Source organism: Zerene cesonia, chromosome 2 (assembly GCF_012273895.1).
Source record: "Zerene cesonia ecotype Mississippi chromosome 2, Zerene_cesonia_1.1, whole genome shotgun sequence".
Taxonomy (NCBI): Eukaryota; Metazoa; Arthropoda; class Insecta; order Lepidoptera; family Pieridae; genus Zerene; species Zerene cesonia.
In genome coordinates this window covers 378,478-398,752 of record NC_052103.1, presented here as the reverse complement: position 1 = coordinate 398,752, position 20,275 = coordinate 378,478, and the positions used below count along the sequence as shown (strand labels likewise).

Genomic DNA, 20,275 nt, shown 5'->3' with positions numbered 1-20,275 from the left:
TGCGCGTACACTTTCCCGCTAGCTTTGTCCAATTTATTGTGATCGCTTCTAATGCAAATATATCTCTATAACACACTGAAGGTTTTGGTTAGGGTCGTCACACTTAGATTGAAAGAAGTAGCTCAGATGCGTGTTTAATGCAGAAGCTTCTGTTTTTTTTATGTCACCATGCATGGGTAAGCACCTGATGGTAAAGCTTCCATCGCCCATGACCAGCGGCGTAAGGTTGATTACAGGTCTAACGCCTCTACTAATCGATTGCTGACTTTAAATTGGAAAGGGATTGAAAAGGATTGACGAGAGGAGTAAAGGAAGGGATTTGGAATGGTAAGGAAAAATATATGGGCTTCCTGCTCCCACACTCACGGAACGAAACACAGCAATGCTATTTCACGCCAGACTTGCGGGGGTGCCGGGATGTGGTACTTCCCCGGTGCGAGCTGGCCCAATTCGTGCCGAAGCGTGCTCGACTACCACATAAATGCTGGGAGATCGTGATGAACATTTTCTTAAACCACGTGGGCAGAATATTAGTATCTATATATATAGTAAAATATGCATAAAAGATAGTATTAAAAAAGCATAGAACCATCACCTAAGCCCGATTCTCATGTGCCATCCGCGCGGCAAGCTGCTTAGATAGTCTGAGTTAACATACAGCGGTTTGGGGGTGGTGGATGGGGGTTTCTGGGGGACGTCGTCCTTGACCTCGAACGACATCTGGTCCGTTAGATGTGCAATGATCTGCATCGCGACGGGCAGATACGAGTCTGAGAGCTGGACTTGCTGTTTTGCGGAGTGGACCTGGAAATCGGGAGACAAATAATCTTTATTTAGTGAGTTTTGTTGAAGAATATAATTAAAAATTATCAAAATCGAGTCTAAAGGTATTATACAAACATACACATAAAGGTAAAATAAGTGTTTTAAAAAAATCCCTTAAATTACATTATTTTGAAAGTGTAAAATAATTACTATTATTTCACTGAGTTTAATGAATCATTGATTTAAGCTAATGGCAAAGGTTATATGTTTTTGCAGTGAATTATTATCAATATAAATAAACAATTCAAAACGTTAACTTAATATTAGACCGTTCCACAGTTTCTATGTAAATAAAGTGACAAAATTCAATATAATAATTAATATTGAATGAAGAGCATACGGCGTCAGAATTATGGACACACTTCAATTATAATTTGAACGACAAAATCCTAATTAATTTGCTCTTGTCTCAGGAAGCAACGTTGAATAAACATGGACTTTATTTTGCTTATTAACCGACTTCAAAAAAGTTCCCAATTTAAAGTATTTTGTGTTACACCTACCCACCATCATAACTTTTACTGCCGCACCGTTTTTGGTGCTTGTTTTTTATTGGAAGCTGGTGCCTCCCATGTGGTCACATTTTTGATCTAGTTTCAATAATTTGAAGTCGGTTTAAGGTTTCAAGATTGTTTCTTATAACGCCTTACAAAATTTTGTCAAAATTTGTACACTCTGTTGATGAAGAGATGAGAATATAAGAATGGACATTGAAAAAACAATTCACAATCGTTCAGAAAAAAAATGTTCATATAATGAATTTATAGTAAGACTAGCTTTTCGCCCGCGGCTTCGCCCGCGTAGAATTCGCTTATATCGCGCGACATGGTAAGGAGTATTTTCTTCGTATTAAAAAGTATGGTTTGTTCTTTCCCACGTTTAGCTCCATCTTCATACCAAGTTTCATCAAAATCGGTTTGACAATAACGAACTTTCATACAAACTTTCATCCCCTCTTTCAACCCTTTCTACCATTTTTTCGCGATAAAAAGTATCCTATGTCCTTTCCCAAGTTCATTTCTATCTTCATATCAAATTTTGTCAAAATCGGTTCAGTGGTTTAGGCGTGAAAGCGTAACAGACAGACAGACAGACAGACAGAGTTACTTTCGCATTTATAATATTAGTAGGGATCCCACAAACATGGCTCATCAAACTTAACTTCGCAGGATGTATTTCACATTAAGATCCACCGTATCCCTTTCCTTATCTATTCCAGTCCATTCATCACGTCGACAATCCTTTCCTTTACCTCTTAAAAGCGAGCGATCCTGCCGCTGCAAATGTTCATGGGCCGAGGATCGCTTACCATCAGACGAACCACCAGCTCAATCACCCGCTATGACATAAAAAAGCCACCTAATAACATGGCTATCAAAGAAATTAATCAAAACCACAGAATTCAATTCAAGTGATAATTACAGTCAATTAAGGTCATGACCTAATCCAAATTTCTTCAGTGAACAAATTTAATACGTATTAGCATCAAAGGAAACTTACAAATGTCTCAAACTATACAATCGTGCTCTATACGAGTTATTTGTCCCGGCATCTCTCGATAAAAACATGTATTTACTTACACCCAAACTAAAACACTTTTTATGCAATAAGACTTCTCCTAGAAGCACTTTTGAATCGTCATAACAAAGTTTTTACAATTCCCACCACTAATAATATAAAGAAAGAGGTTAAGTTCGTGAATTTGTAAGTTTGTGTCGTTGTAGGGGGTAATCTCTGGATCTACCGAATAGATTTTAATAATCTTTTACCAATAGACAGCCACGTTATCTGTCAGTATCATAGGCTATATTTTATTTTGATTTTTTTACGCCAGGACAATTGGCTTGTATGTAATAAATTGTAAAACTCGATAAAGATGCAGCTTTCTAATGTGTACTAAGATTATAAAGCTGAAGAGTTTGTTTGTTTGAATGCGCTAATTTCGGGAACTATTGGTCCGATTGGAAATTTATTTCAGCGTTAGATAGCTCATCTATTGAGCAAGGCTATAGGCTAAATGGCGGACTGCTAGTGGTAAATAAACTCAAAAGCGGTCGACTATTTTTTTAGGTACAAACAAACAGAAATATTCTCTCTTTATAATATTAGTTTAGATAAATATAAGTACCTGCTTCTGGTGTTGAGGTGGTACACACGTTAACAAACTGACATGAATATAATGTGTACATATTTTAAATTATTTAAGTAAATATTTCAATTTATTTTTCAATCACAGTCTATATTTTCTTGGTGTCTTTTACGTTCTGGGATGAAATTAGACAATTTCCTTAACACAGAATCCTAGATAGAAAGACAGCCCCTTAAATTGTACATTTGCGAGATCAAGTACTAGTTAATTTATTCCGATAGACTCCGCTTCGCTCCTTTTATTTGCAGTGTCTTTTATTTGAATACTAGCTGCGCCTCGCGGTTTCACCCGCGTAAGTCCGTATCCCGCAGAAATATCGGGATAATGAGTTGCCTATATGTTATTCCAGTTGTCCAGCTGTCTACGTACCAAATTTCATTGCAATCGGTTCAGTAGCTTTTGCGTGAAAGAGCAACAAACACACACACACATCCTTACAAACTTTCGCATTTATAATATTAGCAGGATAGTAGGATTAGTAGGATAAGATATAAGTAGGATAGTACGTAGCGACCATTGAACTGAAGTGGTACATAGCAGAAAATCTTGAAAGTATTTTCACTTGAATGCGAGAATTTAATGATATTTTTAACCAAATCGGAAGCCTCCAATCTGCGCACCATTGTTCCGTTGGAAAGCGAAAACTCATAAATATTCATTCGGCGTTCCTTGCCCCATTCAGTCACAATGTCTGTTTGTCAGTTTATTTGTCACACTTTTACGAAGTGCCGCTTTTGGCCAACGTATCAATAATGACAGATAAACTTGTTTGTTGCGTATACAAAAGAAACTATTATTAATCAGGAAATTTAAGGGAAGAAAATTATAATAAGAGATAACATGCACTTAGTAGCAGTAAATCGTTAAAACCATTTAAAAATTGAGGATTTTGATTTCCAGGTTCGATAAGAAATTAATAGATATAGATATACTTTCAAATAACCAATAGGGAGATAGGTAGATGTGGACAGAGGGAAGAGAGGCCTTTGCCCAGCAGTGGGACAGGCATGGCTGATTAATAATAAATAATAAAAAATAACCAGATTAGTGATTTAATACAATCAACAAAAAAAATTAAAATCAAACAAAAATAAAATCAGTAAGTGAAAACGAAAGAAGGTACATACCAAAACATTTTTGCCCGTCTGTAGGAAGACTGCGAATAATAGCACTTGCCGCAACATGGTTTATATCTGGAAAGAGTAAAACAAAGTGAACTGTATGGTATTAAACAAACCATCTAAATGTAAACATAAAAAATCCCAAAAGTGGGTGTTGAAACATCTATTTTATCAGCTCATCAGCTCATAGGACTAGTTCCGAAAAAAATTAAATATCTTCCAACCTTGTATTACGTATTTATCCAAACATAACTCAAAAAGATAAGAGGTACAAAAATAATTTCCTACAATTAGGGTCACATATAGCCCGGGAGGGTGCCACTCCAAATCACAACAATTTCTTATCAAACAAAAAGACACACCAATAATATATATGAATCCAGTGGTTGACCCGCGGAGTTATAAAGTAACAAACTATAAAAAAAAGAAAATTAATTGAATTCAGTTCCCTCTCTTTTGGCAACGTCGGTTAATAAACATAAAATGCGATTAAATCATAGCACTTACTTATTATTGAACCAATTTATACGATATCATAATCAGCCCATACACGTTCCCACTGCTGGGACACAGGCCTGATGAGGGTATTTATACGATATACCTGTTTTCAATTTACACGCCTATACAATGAGAAAGTTATTATTGACTGCTACTTCTACATTGGCTGTGAAATAATTGTATTATGCAATGTCGTTGTATTAAGCAATCAAATATTAGTATTATATATTTGTAGTGTACGGACATTCGATAACATAGCTCGTATGCAATGTGCCGTCCCTTGGGGGCTAATCATTGGGAAGATATTGTGACTTCGAATAGCTCTAGGGAAATTATCTTGATGAACTAAGATGAATGCTTGTCACAAGCTATAGTTAATGTGATAATAGAAAACGTTTCACATTTATCACCCATGATGACGTGCTTACCTACATCGCTTCGTTGTTAAGAATACAATAATTAAAGAAAAATAGTTCGAGATCTGACTGACTGAGACATAGAAAATAATCTTAGAAAATAACAGACGTATATTCCTACAATCGGTATAACGAAGCTACGGTGCAATTGCGGTTCTTTATAAAATTTAACGCCTGATAAAATAACATTGTAAGAGCGATGAAACTCGTAATAAAAAAGAGTCAGGCGTTTTCGCGTAGGCGTCGTAAAATTTATATCTGTCGTTAAAGTGAACAACAATTTAATACATGCAAAACGAGTGAGATAATTTATTGAGATATGATTTGGGAAAATACAATTTATTTCGGCACGAAGTTTACCTAAGAGTGAACTCAATTAATGTTAATCAGACGATGATTTCGTTTATTATTTATGCATTCGTTGTAGATATTTCCAAGTTAGTATATTTGTATGTTGAGTATGGTATAAGGGTAGTAGTTTTTATTAAAACATAGGCCGATGTGACGGTTTTTATGAGTTATATTATAAACAATGAGAACAAATAAACATCACGTGTGATGGACGGATGGATGATGGATGGATGGATGGATGAACAGTATAAAAGAAAAAGTAGGAATAAAATAATGAGAATATATGTGCACGCAGTAACTTTAAACATCTAATACTTATCAATGTACTCTGGTACTCTATTTGATAAAATAAATCACGATTTAAACCCCTTAAAAGCGCATACAAAGGTAACAGATATTTCAGTGTAAGCCCTGTCAATTACGACATGGTTTATGTTTAGTTACTCCAAATAAGGTATTTAGCTTGGTCTAAGAGTTGGGTACAAATGCACCCTTCATACGCCGTTAGTCGCCCGATTTCTGAGCTTTCTACCTCTTATTTACTGTTATTGCTTATCTTATCTTAGACACGGAAGCTGTTGAATTATTGGAATCTTGGTTTGTTCTATAAACGAATTGAAGGAGATAGTTTATATTATGTACTAACTAGCTGCGCCTTACGGTTTCACCCTTACGGTTATCGGGATAAAAAGTTGCCTATGTGTTATTCCATTTGTCCAGCTATCTACGTAGTAAATTTCATTGCAATCGGTTCAGTAGTTTATGCGTAAAAGAGTAACAAACATACACATATATCCATCCTCACAAACTTTCGCATTTAAAATTTTAGTAGGATAGGATAGTAGGACAGGATAGTCCATTTTTTATCTCGAGTTTCATTCCTTGTTTAGTGGTTTCTGTATGAGAGTTGAATTTCCATTTATGAAGAAAATAAATTTGTTAACCGTAGGCTTAGTAATTATTTTTAAATGTATTTTGTCTATTGCCCAAAAGGTTGCTCGGTGGAAGGAGCGCCATTTTTTTACAATAAAGCATTTTAAATTTGTACTTTTTTTGTTTTCATCCGGTAAAATAAATACAATTTTTACAATATTCACAACAAAACATCAGGATATTTATATATTTTCTGTTATTTATGTACATCATAAATAAAATCACGACCCTAATAAAAAAATTCGACCTAAACCAATCATGTTTAATGAGGGAAGACCCTAAGAGATATTATTTTGGCGATAAAAAGTGATTTAGTGATAACTTAAGAGGACCGGTTTGGCAAGTTAGAAGTTAAATAAGTTGATTTTAATGCAATGTTTTATATTTACATTGGTTTATGCATATTTTAGGCTACCTAAGGGCATTTAAAAGTTCGCTGACTATTTCTTTCAATCTTATCCTATTAGTATCCTACTTATTATTATAAATGCGAAAGTTTGTAAGGATATGTGTGTGTTTGTTACTATTTCACGCATAAAGTACTGAACCGATTGCACTGAAATTTCGTACGTAGATAGCTGGACAACTGGAATAACATATAGGCAACTTTTTATCCTTTATAGAATTACGCGGGTGAAACCGCGGGGCGCAGCTAGTAATATATACATGTCAAAAACAAGTGTCTCTATTTTGTGTTGTTTAAAATTAAATTATTGTTTGTCAAGTAAGTTAAAAAAGGAACACATTATCCGCTAAATCTTAAATCAGTGGAAAAGGTAGACGCATATTAATACTAATGCATAAATAAATAATCTTTTAATATTATTATTGTTTAAATAAAAGCCAATAACGTAAAGACGAATTGTGTAAATGACAAGTGTATAAGGAATGTGAGCTTCTAAACTTGTTTTTACATTAAGTTTGACTTTTAATCAAGGGTCGAATAAAAATCTTAATCTCTTTACGTAGTGTTTGATAAAACGCATTTAGTATTTTCTTGTGTTTGATTTTACGCGAGTATTATACATTTAGAAATTAAAAACTTATTAACGGAATTTAAACGCGATTTATTCATTATATTATTAAACGGAACGTCGGGTTAATAATATAATGAATAAATCGCGTTTAAAATCTGTTAGAGTTTTTAATTTCTAAAACGCATTTATCTTCATATTTATGTAAGGTATACAAAGAAATAAAAGTTAAGGTTATGAAGGGGTTACATATGTTTCTTATCTACTGATTTTATAATGTACTAGCTGTTCGCCCGACTTCGCCCGTGGTATACAGCTTATGTCACTCAGTGAAGTTGCAGTTATTGTGCACGAATGACTAATATAATCGGTCCAGTGGTTTTTGCCTGAAAACCTAAACAGACATACGAAAATACGAAAGATTCCGCGTTATGATATTAGTGTGGTTGCGATTATTATATTTAATTCAGAAATGGTATAGCTACTTCCCGAATTAAGAATATAGTTTATATAGTATAAAATACTATATCAATATATTATATTATACTATATAAAATATGTTTATATAGTATAAAATACTATATAAATATATTATATTATACTATAAAAAATATGTTTATATAGTATAAAATACTACATAAACATATTTTGGATCAAATTATGCCTGGGCAATTTCCTAAAACTATAAGTATCAAAAAGAATTATGAAAGACTTCCATTTCCAATTAAAACAGTATTTTATGCTTTTTATGTTATGCGAGTAGACTACATATAAAAATGAATGGCTTTAAAATGCATTAAAATCAGTTTTGTGTTAGACACCTGCTTAATAAAATTAATAAATCGCGTTAAATCAAAATCGGTCCAGTAGATTCTGAGATTAGCGCATACAATCATACAAACTCTACAGCTTCTATTGCTTGTATATACACCTTTAATTAATAGAAAGAATAAATATAGAATTTAAGTTGAAGATTATATGATCATTATTATATCATCATTATTTTGAGTAAATGTTATTGATTATAAATGGAATAGACAATTGAATATATAACTATGACAATTAAAAATGTTCTTGTTCATGAGGGGCAGATTCCATATTAAAGTAATGAACCATGATTTAAAACCGACCTTTTATATAATAATACTTAGATCAAACGAAGAAAACACGAAACTTGTTTTAATTCTATTTCCTAACGTTTATAGAAGAACCGCTTTTAGATCTTGTTTCTGCCTTATCTGATATACTAATTATATAATACAAAATTGTGTAAAACTTAATGTCTGTACATTTTATGAAATTAATTTAAAAAAAGTGGTAAACTCACCTCTATATAGATACAGTTGTGATTTGTGTAAACGCGTGCGTTCGCTGCGCGCGCGCCGCGGTACTGCCACAGCATCCCTCGAGGATAGTGACCTCAGGCTGTATTGTTAGATCTATATTGAGCTGTTTTTACCGTGTTAAAACTTGTTTGGATGATTCAGTAGAAATCGATTTATTGTACTACTAATATAGTGCACTGCAAGGCACTGATTGCTTTTTAATGTTAAACAAACTTTATAATTTGTAACAAAGATAATCTGATTAGACGTCTAGAATAATTATTAGTATATACTTAACTTTTGGACCACTAGAATCTCCACAAATCAGAAATTCTTGTTGTGTGTGTGGTTTTAAAAACAACTTAGTCAGTAATCAAACTTAACGAAATGCTTAGATTTAGAATCAAATAATAAGATGAGATAATTACATAATACCATTATGAATTTAGTTTTGACGTCGTTTGATTGATCACCGTAATAATCGTTCGCAGTAATGGAAAATTACGTATTATACGCATTATGTTATTTTAATACCCAAATGGTTTAAAAATAATTAGCTATAAAAGATTATTGGTTTACAAAAGTATCTGTCGTGGTAATTACACTTGCAGAAGCCAGCAATTTTCTTACAAACATACAATTATAAAATAATATAATATGGATTATTAACTACCGTTATATTGCAAGTTTTGTTAATAAACGTAAAGTAATAAAAAAACTAGTGCGTTAAATTTTAGTAAAAGGTTTAACGCTAGTGTTAAGCCTGAGTCTATGTTCCCCGACGAGTTCAATCTGGGGGTCTTCAAGAGAAGAGTGAACAGGTACCTCCTAGGGAAGCGCGCTCCATCTTAGACCACATCTCAGCTTACCATCAGGCGAGGTCGTGGTCAAACGCTTCCCTGTCAGGAATAAAAAAAAGCCTTTTTCAGGACTTGTAAAGTATGTTAAACGACTTACACCAAGCGGGTGGTTTCAACAGCTCCATATAGATATTCCAGTAAGACAAACAGAGGCCGCGGTCGCGTTCACTGACCACTAATGCGGTATTAGCATACACGTAAAATTCGCGACACACGCTTGGGTGTTGTCAAAACATTTTTAAAAAATATCCTTACACTAGTTGTTGCCTGCAAATTCATCCATGGTCCGTGGTCCAAATAAATTTCCATGGTAGATAAATCCCTTTTTTATCCCCTTGGGTGTAGAATTTATCGCAACCTTTCCCCTCCTTCCTTAGTGTAACTTCCATAAATGATACGAGACGAGTTTACAAGAATTTAAGCACAAAGTACTGTGAACTGTTTTAGCAATTACAGAGGTTATTATGGCATAATAAAATAAAGCACAGACCGTCTAGATTGCAGTGATTCCTGCATAGTCCACCAAGTGGCCTGTAATATAGATATACTTAACAACGGTCATTTACGCGAGAATAAGGAAGTTTTTCATAGTTTATTGATACATACTTTTATTTAACTATTCATTTGTTTATTTATTTTGTTTATTTTATTTATTTAATATACAAAAATTGTACAGGTAAGGAAACTTAAAAAAACATATTATAAAGTATTTCAATGCTATAAAACTAAAATTTAAATATTAATAATACGATAAAAAAGGAAAAGGGTACAATTTGTTAGGTGGTCTTATCATTTTTATTATTATTATCATCCATTAGCTTCATCTGTTTGTTTGTATGTAACCCAACCCTTCAGAATCGATTGTCACCCACTCTAATCCGACAGATTTAATTCAAACTTTATACACTTATCAAGGATCATTGACAATACAATAATTTCTTGAGTTTACTTCATAGTCCTAGTAGGGATCTTAACTTGAATAATTTCCTTATGTATACTCTGTGTTGTTTATATATTTTCCAAATATTTTTTGTTACTACAATATAATATATAATATAATATAATACCTTGTGAGATAATGTGGATTCTAACATATCTTTTGACTTTAAATCAGTATGTAGTTCCAAATTTGTGTACTTATCTTAAATATCGAAAATTCTTTTAAGAGGTGTATACTGTCTAATAACAAGGAATTTCCGTTCAAAATTTTCTTAGTATCAAAGAAGATAATAGAAAAAAAATCATTTATTGAACAAGTTATATATCTCATAAAACATGGACCCCAGACTCCCAATATAGTTTTTTTTGTGTTTCAGGAGTCGTTGTCTCTCCGATATAGTACATAAAAGTTCAAATTAAGATACAATAAAACACAATAAATTGTGCAAGCAATTGAAAGAACACATCCTCAGATCTAAAAGGCTTATCTTATCCAGTGTTAATAATTATAGACATTTAGAAATTAAAAACTCTTTAGCGGATTTTCAATACGATTTATTCATTATATGATTAACCCGACGTTTCGAACACTTTACAGCGAGCGTGGTCCCGGGGAGACTGAGATGTTAAATGTCTTGAAGGTCATACAAAAATTATATTAAATATAATACTCGCGTAAAATCAAACACAAGAAAATACTAATTATAGACATGTTAAGAAAGAAGTGATACTGATAAAACAACACGTTCGTGTCTATTTAATATTCGTGTACCGTCCACACAACACATGAGTACTGTTAATCTATACTAATATCACAAAGCTGAAGAGTTTGTTTGTTTGGTTGAACGGATTAATCTCAGGAACTACTGGTCCGATTTGAAAAATTCTTTCGGTGTTTGATAGCCCATTTATTGAAGAAGACTTTATATGTACCACGGGCGAAGCCGGGGCGGACCGCTAGTCATATATATTGCAAAAAATGTTTGTTGCAGAGCAAATAGTTCATTCTCTCTTTGTGTTAGGTCGTAATGTAAGAGCGAACAAGTATTTGGGTGGATAACAGTAACGGCAAATAATTTAACTACTCGCTTCAAGCTCTTCGAGTTAAATGTATTTCATCACTAGCTGCGCCCCGCGGTTTCACTCGCGTAAATCCGTATCCCTTAGAAATATCGGGATAAAAAGTTGCCTATATGTTATTGCATTCGTTCAGCTATCTACGTACCAAATTTCATTGCAATCGGTTCAGTAATTTGTGCGTGAAAGAGCAACAAACACACACACATCCTTACAAACTTTCGCATTTATAATATTAGTAGGATAGGATAGGACGAGTAGGATGGAATAAAGTGGCAAAAACAGGAGAGTTTTTGTTTCTATTTATTCATTACAAACACAACAAGCAATCTTACTTTTTCTATCACTAAGCCTACAGATATCAGAAATTCTTATCTACAAATAAAATTAACATATATAAACTATTGGACGTAGGACTTATCAAGTAATAAAATTAGCACATGTACTTAAAGTTAATTGTAACAGAAAGCGATGCAATTTTTACATTTTTGTTGCTATGTACCTGTTTTACATAATACATGCGACGGTAACTCTGTCTGTCTCTTCTTCACTTCTTAATCACTGAACCGATTTAGATGAAATTTGGCACCACGGCAGTTCGGGACCCGACTAAGGACATAGGATAGTTTTTATCCCGGAATTCCTATGGGGATAGGAATTATGCGGTAAAACCCTGGTATAGCTTTTCTTTTCCTTTGACAACTTGGGCACAGCCAGGAGCAGAAGGCCAGTCCTCCACAATCGGTCTCTCATAGTTGAGGACCGTGACCTCCCGGTATTCAGCTTGATGGAGAGTCAAGTCGTCAGGTATATCCAGCAGGTCACCTGATCTGCCTTTCGCTTTTCCAGTTATAGCCCGTATCAGAATGCAAGTATACATATAAAATAGAACCAATCATCATACACGCGAAACATAGTCACAATTTAATCCTCATTAGCCTTAATTGTCGATTAAATACAACTATGATACTTAACCTACATAAATCAAATATCATTTTTAAAAACTATCATTGAAATCTTTAATACCTGAATGCATTTCTTATTAATTTTGTTTAAAAAGTAGCTAGCGTAGTTTTATAATTATCATTGTTTCGTATCCCTATTACTCATAAAATTAATTTGTTCTTGAAATAATTTCCACGATGTTTTGTCTCTTTCCCTCTCAAGTTATTACACATGAGAGTGAAGGAAACACAAACAATCAGGTTATGATTGATAAAAGTCCAGTAATCTCTAGATCATTATTGTTTTTGATTCTTTGCTCATTGGGATTTATCTTTTAAAATTCAAAAAAGCGTCGATTATAATACTGTCCAAGAGTCAATAGTCTGAATTTATTTTTGGTAGTCTATTACTTATATCATATCCCTTGTGCCTTAAATTTTTCAAGAATAAAATCGGCCTCGCAAAGAAACTGTTAAAACCATCCACAATACCCTTTCTTAAGCCAATTATATAATCTTTGAAGCCTGAAGTATCCGTGACATTCACTTTGTTATTTTCTCTGCCATTTTTGTCAAACTCAGCTTTTATGTGAAAAATGCTTATGTAGCTCTTCTGTGTTTTATTTTCAACATTGGTTGTTGTTTTTGTAACAGATTCTGTGGTCTGTGTAGCAGGTACAGGTGTAGCAGCGAGATTAAGGGGCCTAGCAATCGTGTAATTTGCTATAATAGGTCCCAAAGTTGCATTATTTGGTACATCAATAACTATTTCTGTAACTTCATAGTTTGAAAGCACTTCTGTTTCATCATCCTGGATACTTAGTTCGTTGAAACGTTCATTTTCCTCGCTCGAATAATCTTTTGATGTTGTGTAACTTAGCACAGAAGTAATAAGAAGTATCTGAAAAGAGAAGAAAATAAAATCAGAAAATACGCTATATAAAACTACTCAGTTTCCATTTCAAATTCTAACAGACGTGTTTAAAATAAACTTTAGGTGTTTTTTTCTTTTTTACTCAAGAGTTCGCCTGATGGTAAGCGATCACCATCGCCCATGACCATTCACAGGGGTAGTGCCTGCCTGCGACTGCGCTGCGCTGCTTTTAAGGGATAAAGGACAAGGATCGGATTGACGACGGGACTATAGGAATGGACTGGGAAGGGTGAGGATAAGGACACGTTGAGTTTTAAAATATTTCGTCACCAAAATACAACAATTCATACGAGACCATTTACATCAATGAAGCACGTAAAACCGCACTACCTAGCTAGTTAAACATGTCTATCGGAGCATCCTTCATTCAATTTTGGTGAAAGCCAACAGGCGGTTTTACGCCCCTTAGCAATGGAGCCTGTCTACTCAGATTGCGTTGAAACCTCTGTGATCCTACACGTTAGAAAACTAATGAGCCGTGTTTCTGCACGTGAAGATTTATAGCTAGGTTCTGTGCCCGACATGTGTAGGTAAAATACAATAAAATGACAATAGTTTATTAAATTTTAAATATCAAAATATAAGATAATAACTAACTACTCCATAAACAAATTAGCTGGTGCCCGCGGCTTCGCACTCTTCTCTTCTCCTTTATATTTGTTACACATAAACCATTGTCGAACATGAAATAGTTATCTTCTTCATTTGACAACAAGGGGCTACTGAAAATCAGCGCTGCGCATGACGCGTAGCACACGCTGAGTAGTAACCCTTTTTAGCACCACGCTGATTAGTCATGAGTTCACCTTTTTTATTATAATTTAACATTATCTGGTGCTAAATAAACATTTTTTCTTTCTTTCTTTCTCTCTTACTAATATGATAAGGATCGAAAAATCATTTAAAAATTAGCATTCATTTAACGATAAGTATGATTAAACTCAGCCTAACCTACTCAGACTATTAATATATAGTTATAAACGTTTTATTTAAATTTTCATATACCTAGTTAAAATACGAGCGATCTTATATTTAACATAAAAAAGGGGTGGGAGGGATATCAGTTTTACTCGGAATTTAACGCGTTTATAATAACGCTAGTTTATAATAGAAACAAATGTAAAAGTGGAACAGTTGTGGAAATTATTTATTTATAGATAAAACCATGTTTTGTATAATGATATTTAAGATTGAGATGGCTTTTCTTAAAGGGCATGTTATAATAAACAAACATGTACCCTAACACGAGAACAATAAGAGTTATTATCATAAACCGAGAATCTAGTCTTGTATAAAAGTATGAGAAGACAGTTTTCAAATTACATTTTGTAAGTGTAGAAAACAACATGGACTTTAGAAAAGGGTCATGTATTTGTAAAAATACTTATATAAATATATAATAACTTATATCCTAACACTTTTCAGGTATAGATTATGAGATCAAAGTTATATATTTCAAAGAAATAATTAATCCCCCGCCCATATTTGTTTTGTCGGCCATCTTAAGTTTTACATGTCCAACCCCATTAGTTCATAACCATACGTTTATATAAGTAGATGTGGATAAATGTCTTATCTTGCATTTCGTGGTTGCCGTCATATTTTCAACAGCGGTTGCGTTCAACCATAGCTTGAAACCACAGCACAAAACTAGTAAAGCCGCATCGAAATCGTTCTATCCGTTTGAGAGCTACAATGCCCCAGACACACAGACCTCGTCGACATCAACGTTACACATAAAACACCCCTCTTTTTGCATCGGGTTTCTTTATTCATTGATCGAGATGCATCAGAATAGGTTAAGCCGTTACAAAGATGAAACGTACAAGCCTTTCCTTATTCCCCTTCAAAGCGGGCAGCTATTTAGAAATGTACAGTGAATCCTCGAACCGAAGATAACACAAAAATTAAATAATTTCTATCCCACTTAATGTTATAAATGCGAAAGTTTGTAAGGATGTGTGTGTGTTTGTTGCTCTTTCACGCAAACACTACTGAACCGATTGCAGTGAAATTTTGTACGTAGTCAGCTAGACAACTGGAATAACAAACAGACAACTTTTTATCCCGATATTCCTACGGTATACGGACTTACGCGGGTGAAACTGCGGAGCGCATCTAGTATATAATATAGTAGACGATCGTCTCGGCTCTGTCGGGATATCAAGGTTCTTGTTTTATCCCAAGAGAGCATTTAATCGCATCGTCTGCAAACCAAATTTCATCAAAATCCGTTCAGTACTTTCAGCGTGATTGACGGACAAACATCCAAACAAACTTTCACATTTATAATATTAGTGTGATCTGCAATTGCTTTCATCACAAATTTGATGGTGAAATACATTCAAAAACATCTTCAAACATCCCTAAATAAATGAAACAGCGAAACTCGTTGAAAGGGAGGTTTCAGCTGAGCCGAGTGCTATTTGACAGTGAGCCGGTGTCTAAGCTCATTGACCGAGGCTGTCCTATGAACAGACGTCTGGTATAATCCTAGTTCTATTTCTGATACTAGACAAATAATAATAATTTCTATAATGTTCTCGAATTTTCGAATTTGTGAACTTGCATTTATTTTGACTATTGTATATTTTGTCTGTCTAAATGTTTTAAAAGTGCAACAAATAATTAAGTAACTTAGATATAATGTCAAATTTATACTATAAAACTAGCTGCACGCCCCGGCTCCGCCCGGGTTGTCATATATCGTAATTAAAATTATTTAAACTATCCTATCTCGCAAGTCGGATCGAACTGCACATGGTGTGCGAATTTTATTATAATCGGTTAAGTGGTTTAGGAGTACATTGAGGACAAACATTGTAACACGAGATTTATATATATTAAGATTATTATGTAATGACGCCCTTTGTGGCTAATGTGTTGCTCGTAGTGTAATCTTTCACTGTTTGTTGGAGCGCGCTAATCTCTGGAACTACTGGATTTACTTATACGTGAGCCCTGAGAACATGATTTTTGGTGAAACTCACGAATTAGACAACACATAATGATAAAAATAATAAGTGATTTGATTTGTATAATAGGTTTATAATTTAATAGTTGTAAACAATTAATATAATTTAGGTATTCGCAAAAATATAGGAAGAGTTTTAGTATAAAACTTTGAAAGAAGCTTTTAGAAGCTTTTTTGTTTTTGATTCAATTATGAATGAATTCCTTATTATTTAAATACACACAGGAACAAAATAAATATCAACATATGGAAAATAAATTCAAAGTGCAGGTTAATTTAATCCAGTGGTTAATACAGGATATGATATAAAATCGAAGAGATATTGTTTCATGTTCGCTTAACAAAACACTATTTTATTTATGTTTATTGTTATTATAAATATAGTTAAAATAATTGATATCGCATCAAAAATCATCACGGTAGGGAACTAATTACTATTTCAAATGATTAATAATACTCAGTACTATAATTTACATAGTTTTAAGTTTATTTTATGTATGATACCCGTAAAAAGGATTATATTTGAAATTCCTACTCATATAGTCACATGGATAATTTTTTTTACATTTTATTATCTACTAGCTGCGCCCCGCGGATTCACCCGCTTAAGTCTGTATCCCGTAGGAATATCGGGATAAAAAGTTACCTATATTTTATTCCAGTTGTCCAGCTGTCTACGTACCAAATTTCATTGCAATCGGTTCAGTAGTTTTTGCGTGAAAGAGCAACAAACACACACACATCCTTGCAAACTATCGCATTTATAATATTAGTAGGATAAAATCAGAAGTTAAATATTATTTTTTTTAATATTCGTGTCCGCTTCGTACACTTTTGTTACTAGTATTTAGATAACTTGCTACGAAAAGACATTCTTATTTATCGTTTGGTAACTAGTTCTATATATTCTATTATATATAATTATACACTTTTTTAATGTATTCAAATTAAAATTTTACATAATTTCCCAATCAAACATATTATCGCGGCTTATTATTACAATGTCTAATGTATCCAAAAACTAAAAATGTATTTCCCCACTAATTAGACACTGTTTAAATAAATAATGACAAATACTTACAAAAATAAAAACGCCTCCACGCTCCATCGCCACATAAAACGTTGTAATGTCAGAATTCATTCACAAAAATAGAGCTGTGCAAAAAATGCGGGTTTTTATCGATACAATAAATAAAGTTTCACTTGTAGATAGGATTCCAAATGTCGACAATTTAATTTTACGTCGCTTTTTATAATTGTCCGTGAGTCATTGCTTGTGGTGATCAGTTATGGGAGAAGGTAATTTTGCCCTGATACATATGGATCTATCTTTAATCTTACTAGCTTTCCGCCCGTGGCTTTGTCCGCGTAGTCGCAGGAAAGATAGATCCAGGTTTTCGCATGTTCCCGTTCCCTTGGGATTCCCGGGATAAAAATGTTTTTTATATCCTATGTCCCTCCCCGTGTCTAAGCTACCTCTGCACAAATTTTCAGTCAAATCGGTTAATCCGACCTTGAGCTATAAATAGTGTAACTAGCACCTCTTTCTTATATACGAGTATATATATAGATTAATAAGATTTCTCAAAACCACCTGACACGGCAAACTTCACAACGCTGTATAATATTTTTTGACATTCTTTCCCTATTGTTCTTAACTCTTTAACCTTCCCTGGTATGAATAAATCAAAACCTAAATAAACAAAATAATTATATGTATGGCAACTTGGCATTTACTTCTCAGGAAAAGTAAATGAAACCATAACGCTATTTTTACCTACATTCACTCGCACGCATACACAGGCACACAAAAAAAACACACACATCTTCTTTTCGTTATGTAATTATATATGTTTGTGATTAATTAAAGAAAACAAAGACAATTAAATCCGTAGTTCATTATAATTCTTATGAAAAATCAAAATTATTGATCAGGATAATTCAGATGTATCTGCTATCCGCATTCCAACAGCTTTGCAATACAATGTATTAGTCATGTGAAGGTTTCAACATCGTCATTGGTTAAAATCCTACTAATATTATAAATGCGAAAGTTTGTAAGGATGTGGGTGTGTTTGTTGCTCTTTCACGCTAAAACCACTGAACCGATTGCAATGAAATTTGGTACGTAGATAGCTGAAAAACTGGAATAACATATAGGCAACGTTTTTTTCCCCGATTTTCTTACGGGATACGGACTTACGCGGGTGAAACCGCGGGGCGCAGCTATTTGAACTATATTTGTGACGGTATCGGTCTAGTCAGAAGGGATTCCAGTTATTAATGGCTACCGTAAAAGCATCATATTCAAATAGTAGTAGTAAATGGTATTTATTTTTATCTAGTTATTTTATTGTTATTTAATTTAATAATCTTATGTAACTCCTCATAACTCCGGCTGCTTGGTGTATAAAGCTTGAAAATTCTGTCAATACCTGGACAGGTCCAGGAAGAACTGAAACTACAGACTAAGAAAAAAACACTTATTTTTAAATTTTGCTCGTATGTATGTACCACGTATGTACATGACGTCTATAACCATGTTACAAGTGCTTTGCCGGCCTTTCAGTGATAAAAACAGTCTAAAGCAAGTTTCTCCTAGAAACCTAGCCTAACCTAACCTAACGGCTCAAATTATCTAAAACATTACCACGCTAGATCACAGATGCCTAAATAGTTACTTGGCTAGTCAAAATACATATAAGTATATTTTATACTTGAAACGTAAACCACGAATTAAATTTGTATTTTAACCTTAGAACCAACTAAAATTTTTATAACAAAAAATTGCATTAGACCATTATTAAAATACGAAATAAATTCGCTTCCATTAACGAAATTCCAAACAAAGTAAGATTATACCTACCTACATGTTTATGTAACAATATCCACTTTTCAAAGACGTTGATAAAGTTGAGCAATTATTACAATGTTATATTTGCTCCGTTTTTATCGCAGGCGTATGAATTTAGGTTATATTCGTACAAATAAATGAAATAGAAGTGTCTATTTATAACATCAAAATCAATGTTTGTCACATTATTTTTGTACGTAAACAACTTTATGGGGGTTAAATAGGGGCTGGTTATTTGTATGAGAAACAAATGTCGCGTAATATCAAGAGAACTATAATAATTATTAATGTGTTGATGTGAATAAAAAATTTCGAATTTGAATACAAATAAAAACCCTTTCTTAGATAGCTACAATACTGAAACAAATATATAAAACATTAAATTACACTCCAGGCATCAGCTTTCAAATAACAAAGAATCATTAAAATCAGCACACAGCAAAAGTTCTGAGGCACAAAAACAACAATCGAATAAATAACTTATTTAAAGGTCGATTGAAAAATATCAAATCCTACATCAAAGGTTACATTCATCAATAACCATCAACAGTCATGAAGTATATAACAAGATTTAATATCGAAATGCATTCCAGTTTACGAATACGTACATGTTTTATCGCGATCGAAGGTAGATAATCGACCCGTGATTAAAATAACGATAGCAAAAATATCCAGACTGGACGGAGGCTATCTACTCCTATTCTAGTCTTTGTTTATATAAACTTAGTCTAAAATAATAGAGATGTGTATCATCGTATAAATTAACTAATTGTTATACCTAAACTAGCTGTAACCCGCGGCGTCACTCATGGGGTACTGGATAAAAAGTAGCCTATTTGCTAGTCCAAACTATAACGTATCTCTATACAAAATTTTATACAGATACGATAAGCAGTATTTGCGTGAAACTGTAACAAACATCCATTCATTCAGCCATCAAATTTTCGCGTTTATAATATTACTAGTATAATATATTAAACTAGCTGTATTAAATAAAATGAGGATCACAATTATTTCAATTAATAATTAAGTTACCTTGTACTTATAAAATAACTTTACGTTAAGTTAAGGTTCTGTCTCTTTCATTTAATTAAAGCCTAA

The 20,275-nt window shown here is 33.3% G+C and overlaps 1 protein-coding gene and 1 long non-coding RNA gene across 2 annotated transcripts; both read right to left on the bottom strand.

Moving 5' to 3' along the window:
* Positions 1-664: 664 nt before the first annotated feature.
* LOC119833790 lies at positions 665-8,675 on the bottom strand. The gene is made up of 3 exons (XR_005287975.1): positions 8,595-8,675; positions 4,102-4,167; positions 665-804 (listed from the first exon to the last, which is right to left on the bottom strand). It is a non-coding gene; the product is annotated as an uncharacterized LOC119833790 (long non-coding RNA).
* A 3,403-nt stretch (positions 8,676-12,078) lies between these two features.
* LOC119834511 lies at positions 12,079-17,534 on the bottom strand. The gene is made up of 2 exons (XM_038358902.1): positions 17,402-17,534; positions 12,079-13,313 (listed from the first exon to the last, which is right to left on the bottom strand). Exons 1-2 carry the CDS (start codon positions 17,459-17,461, stop codon positions 12,789-12,791), a joined length of 585 nt encoding a protein of 194 aa, XP_038214830.1. The 5' UTR covers positions 17,462-17,534; the 3' UTR covers positions 12,079-12,788.
* Between the last annotated feature and the right edge of the window lie 2,741 nt (positions 17,535-20,275).

Bases quoted from the DNA above. Each gene is read 5' to 3' on its own strand.
- LOC119834511 (XM_038358902.1), bottom strand. From the start codon at position 17,461: ATGAATTCTGACATTACAACGTTTTATGTGGCGATGGAGCGTGGAGGC. The intron at 13,314-17,401 runs GTAAGTATTTGT...TTCTCTTTTCAG, and splicing joins GTGGAGGCGTTTTTATTTTT to ATACTTCTTATTACTTCTGT.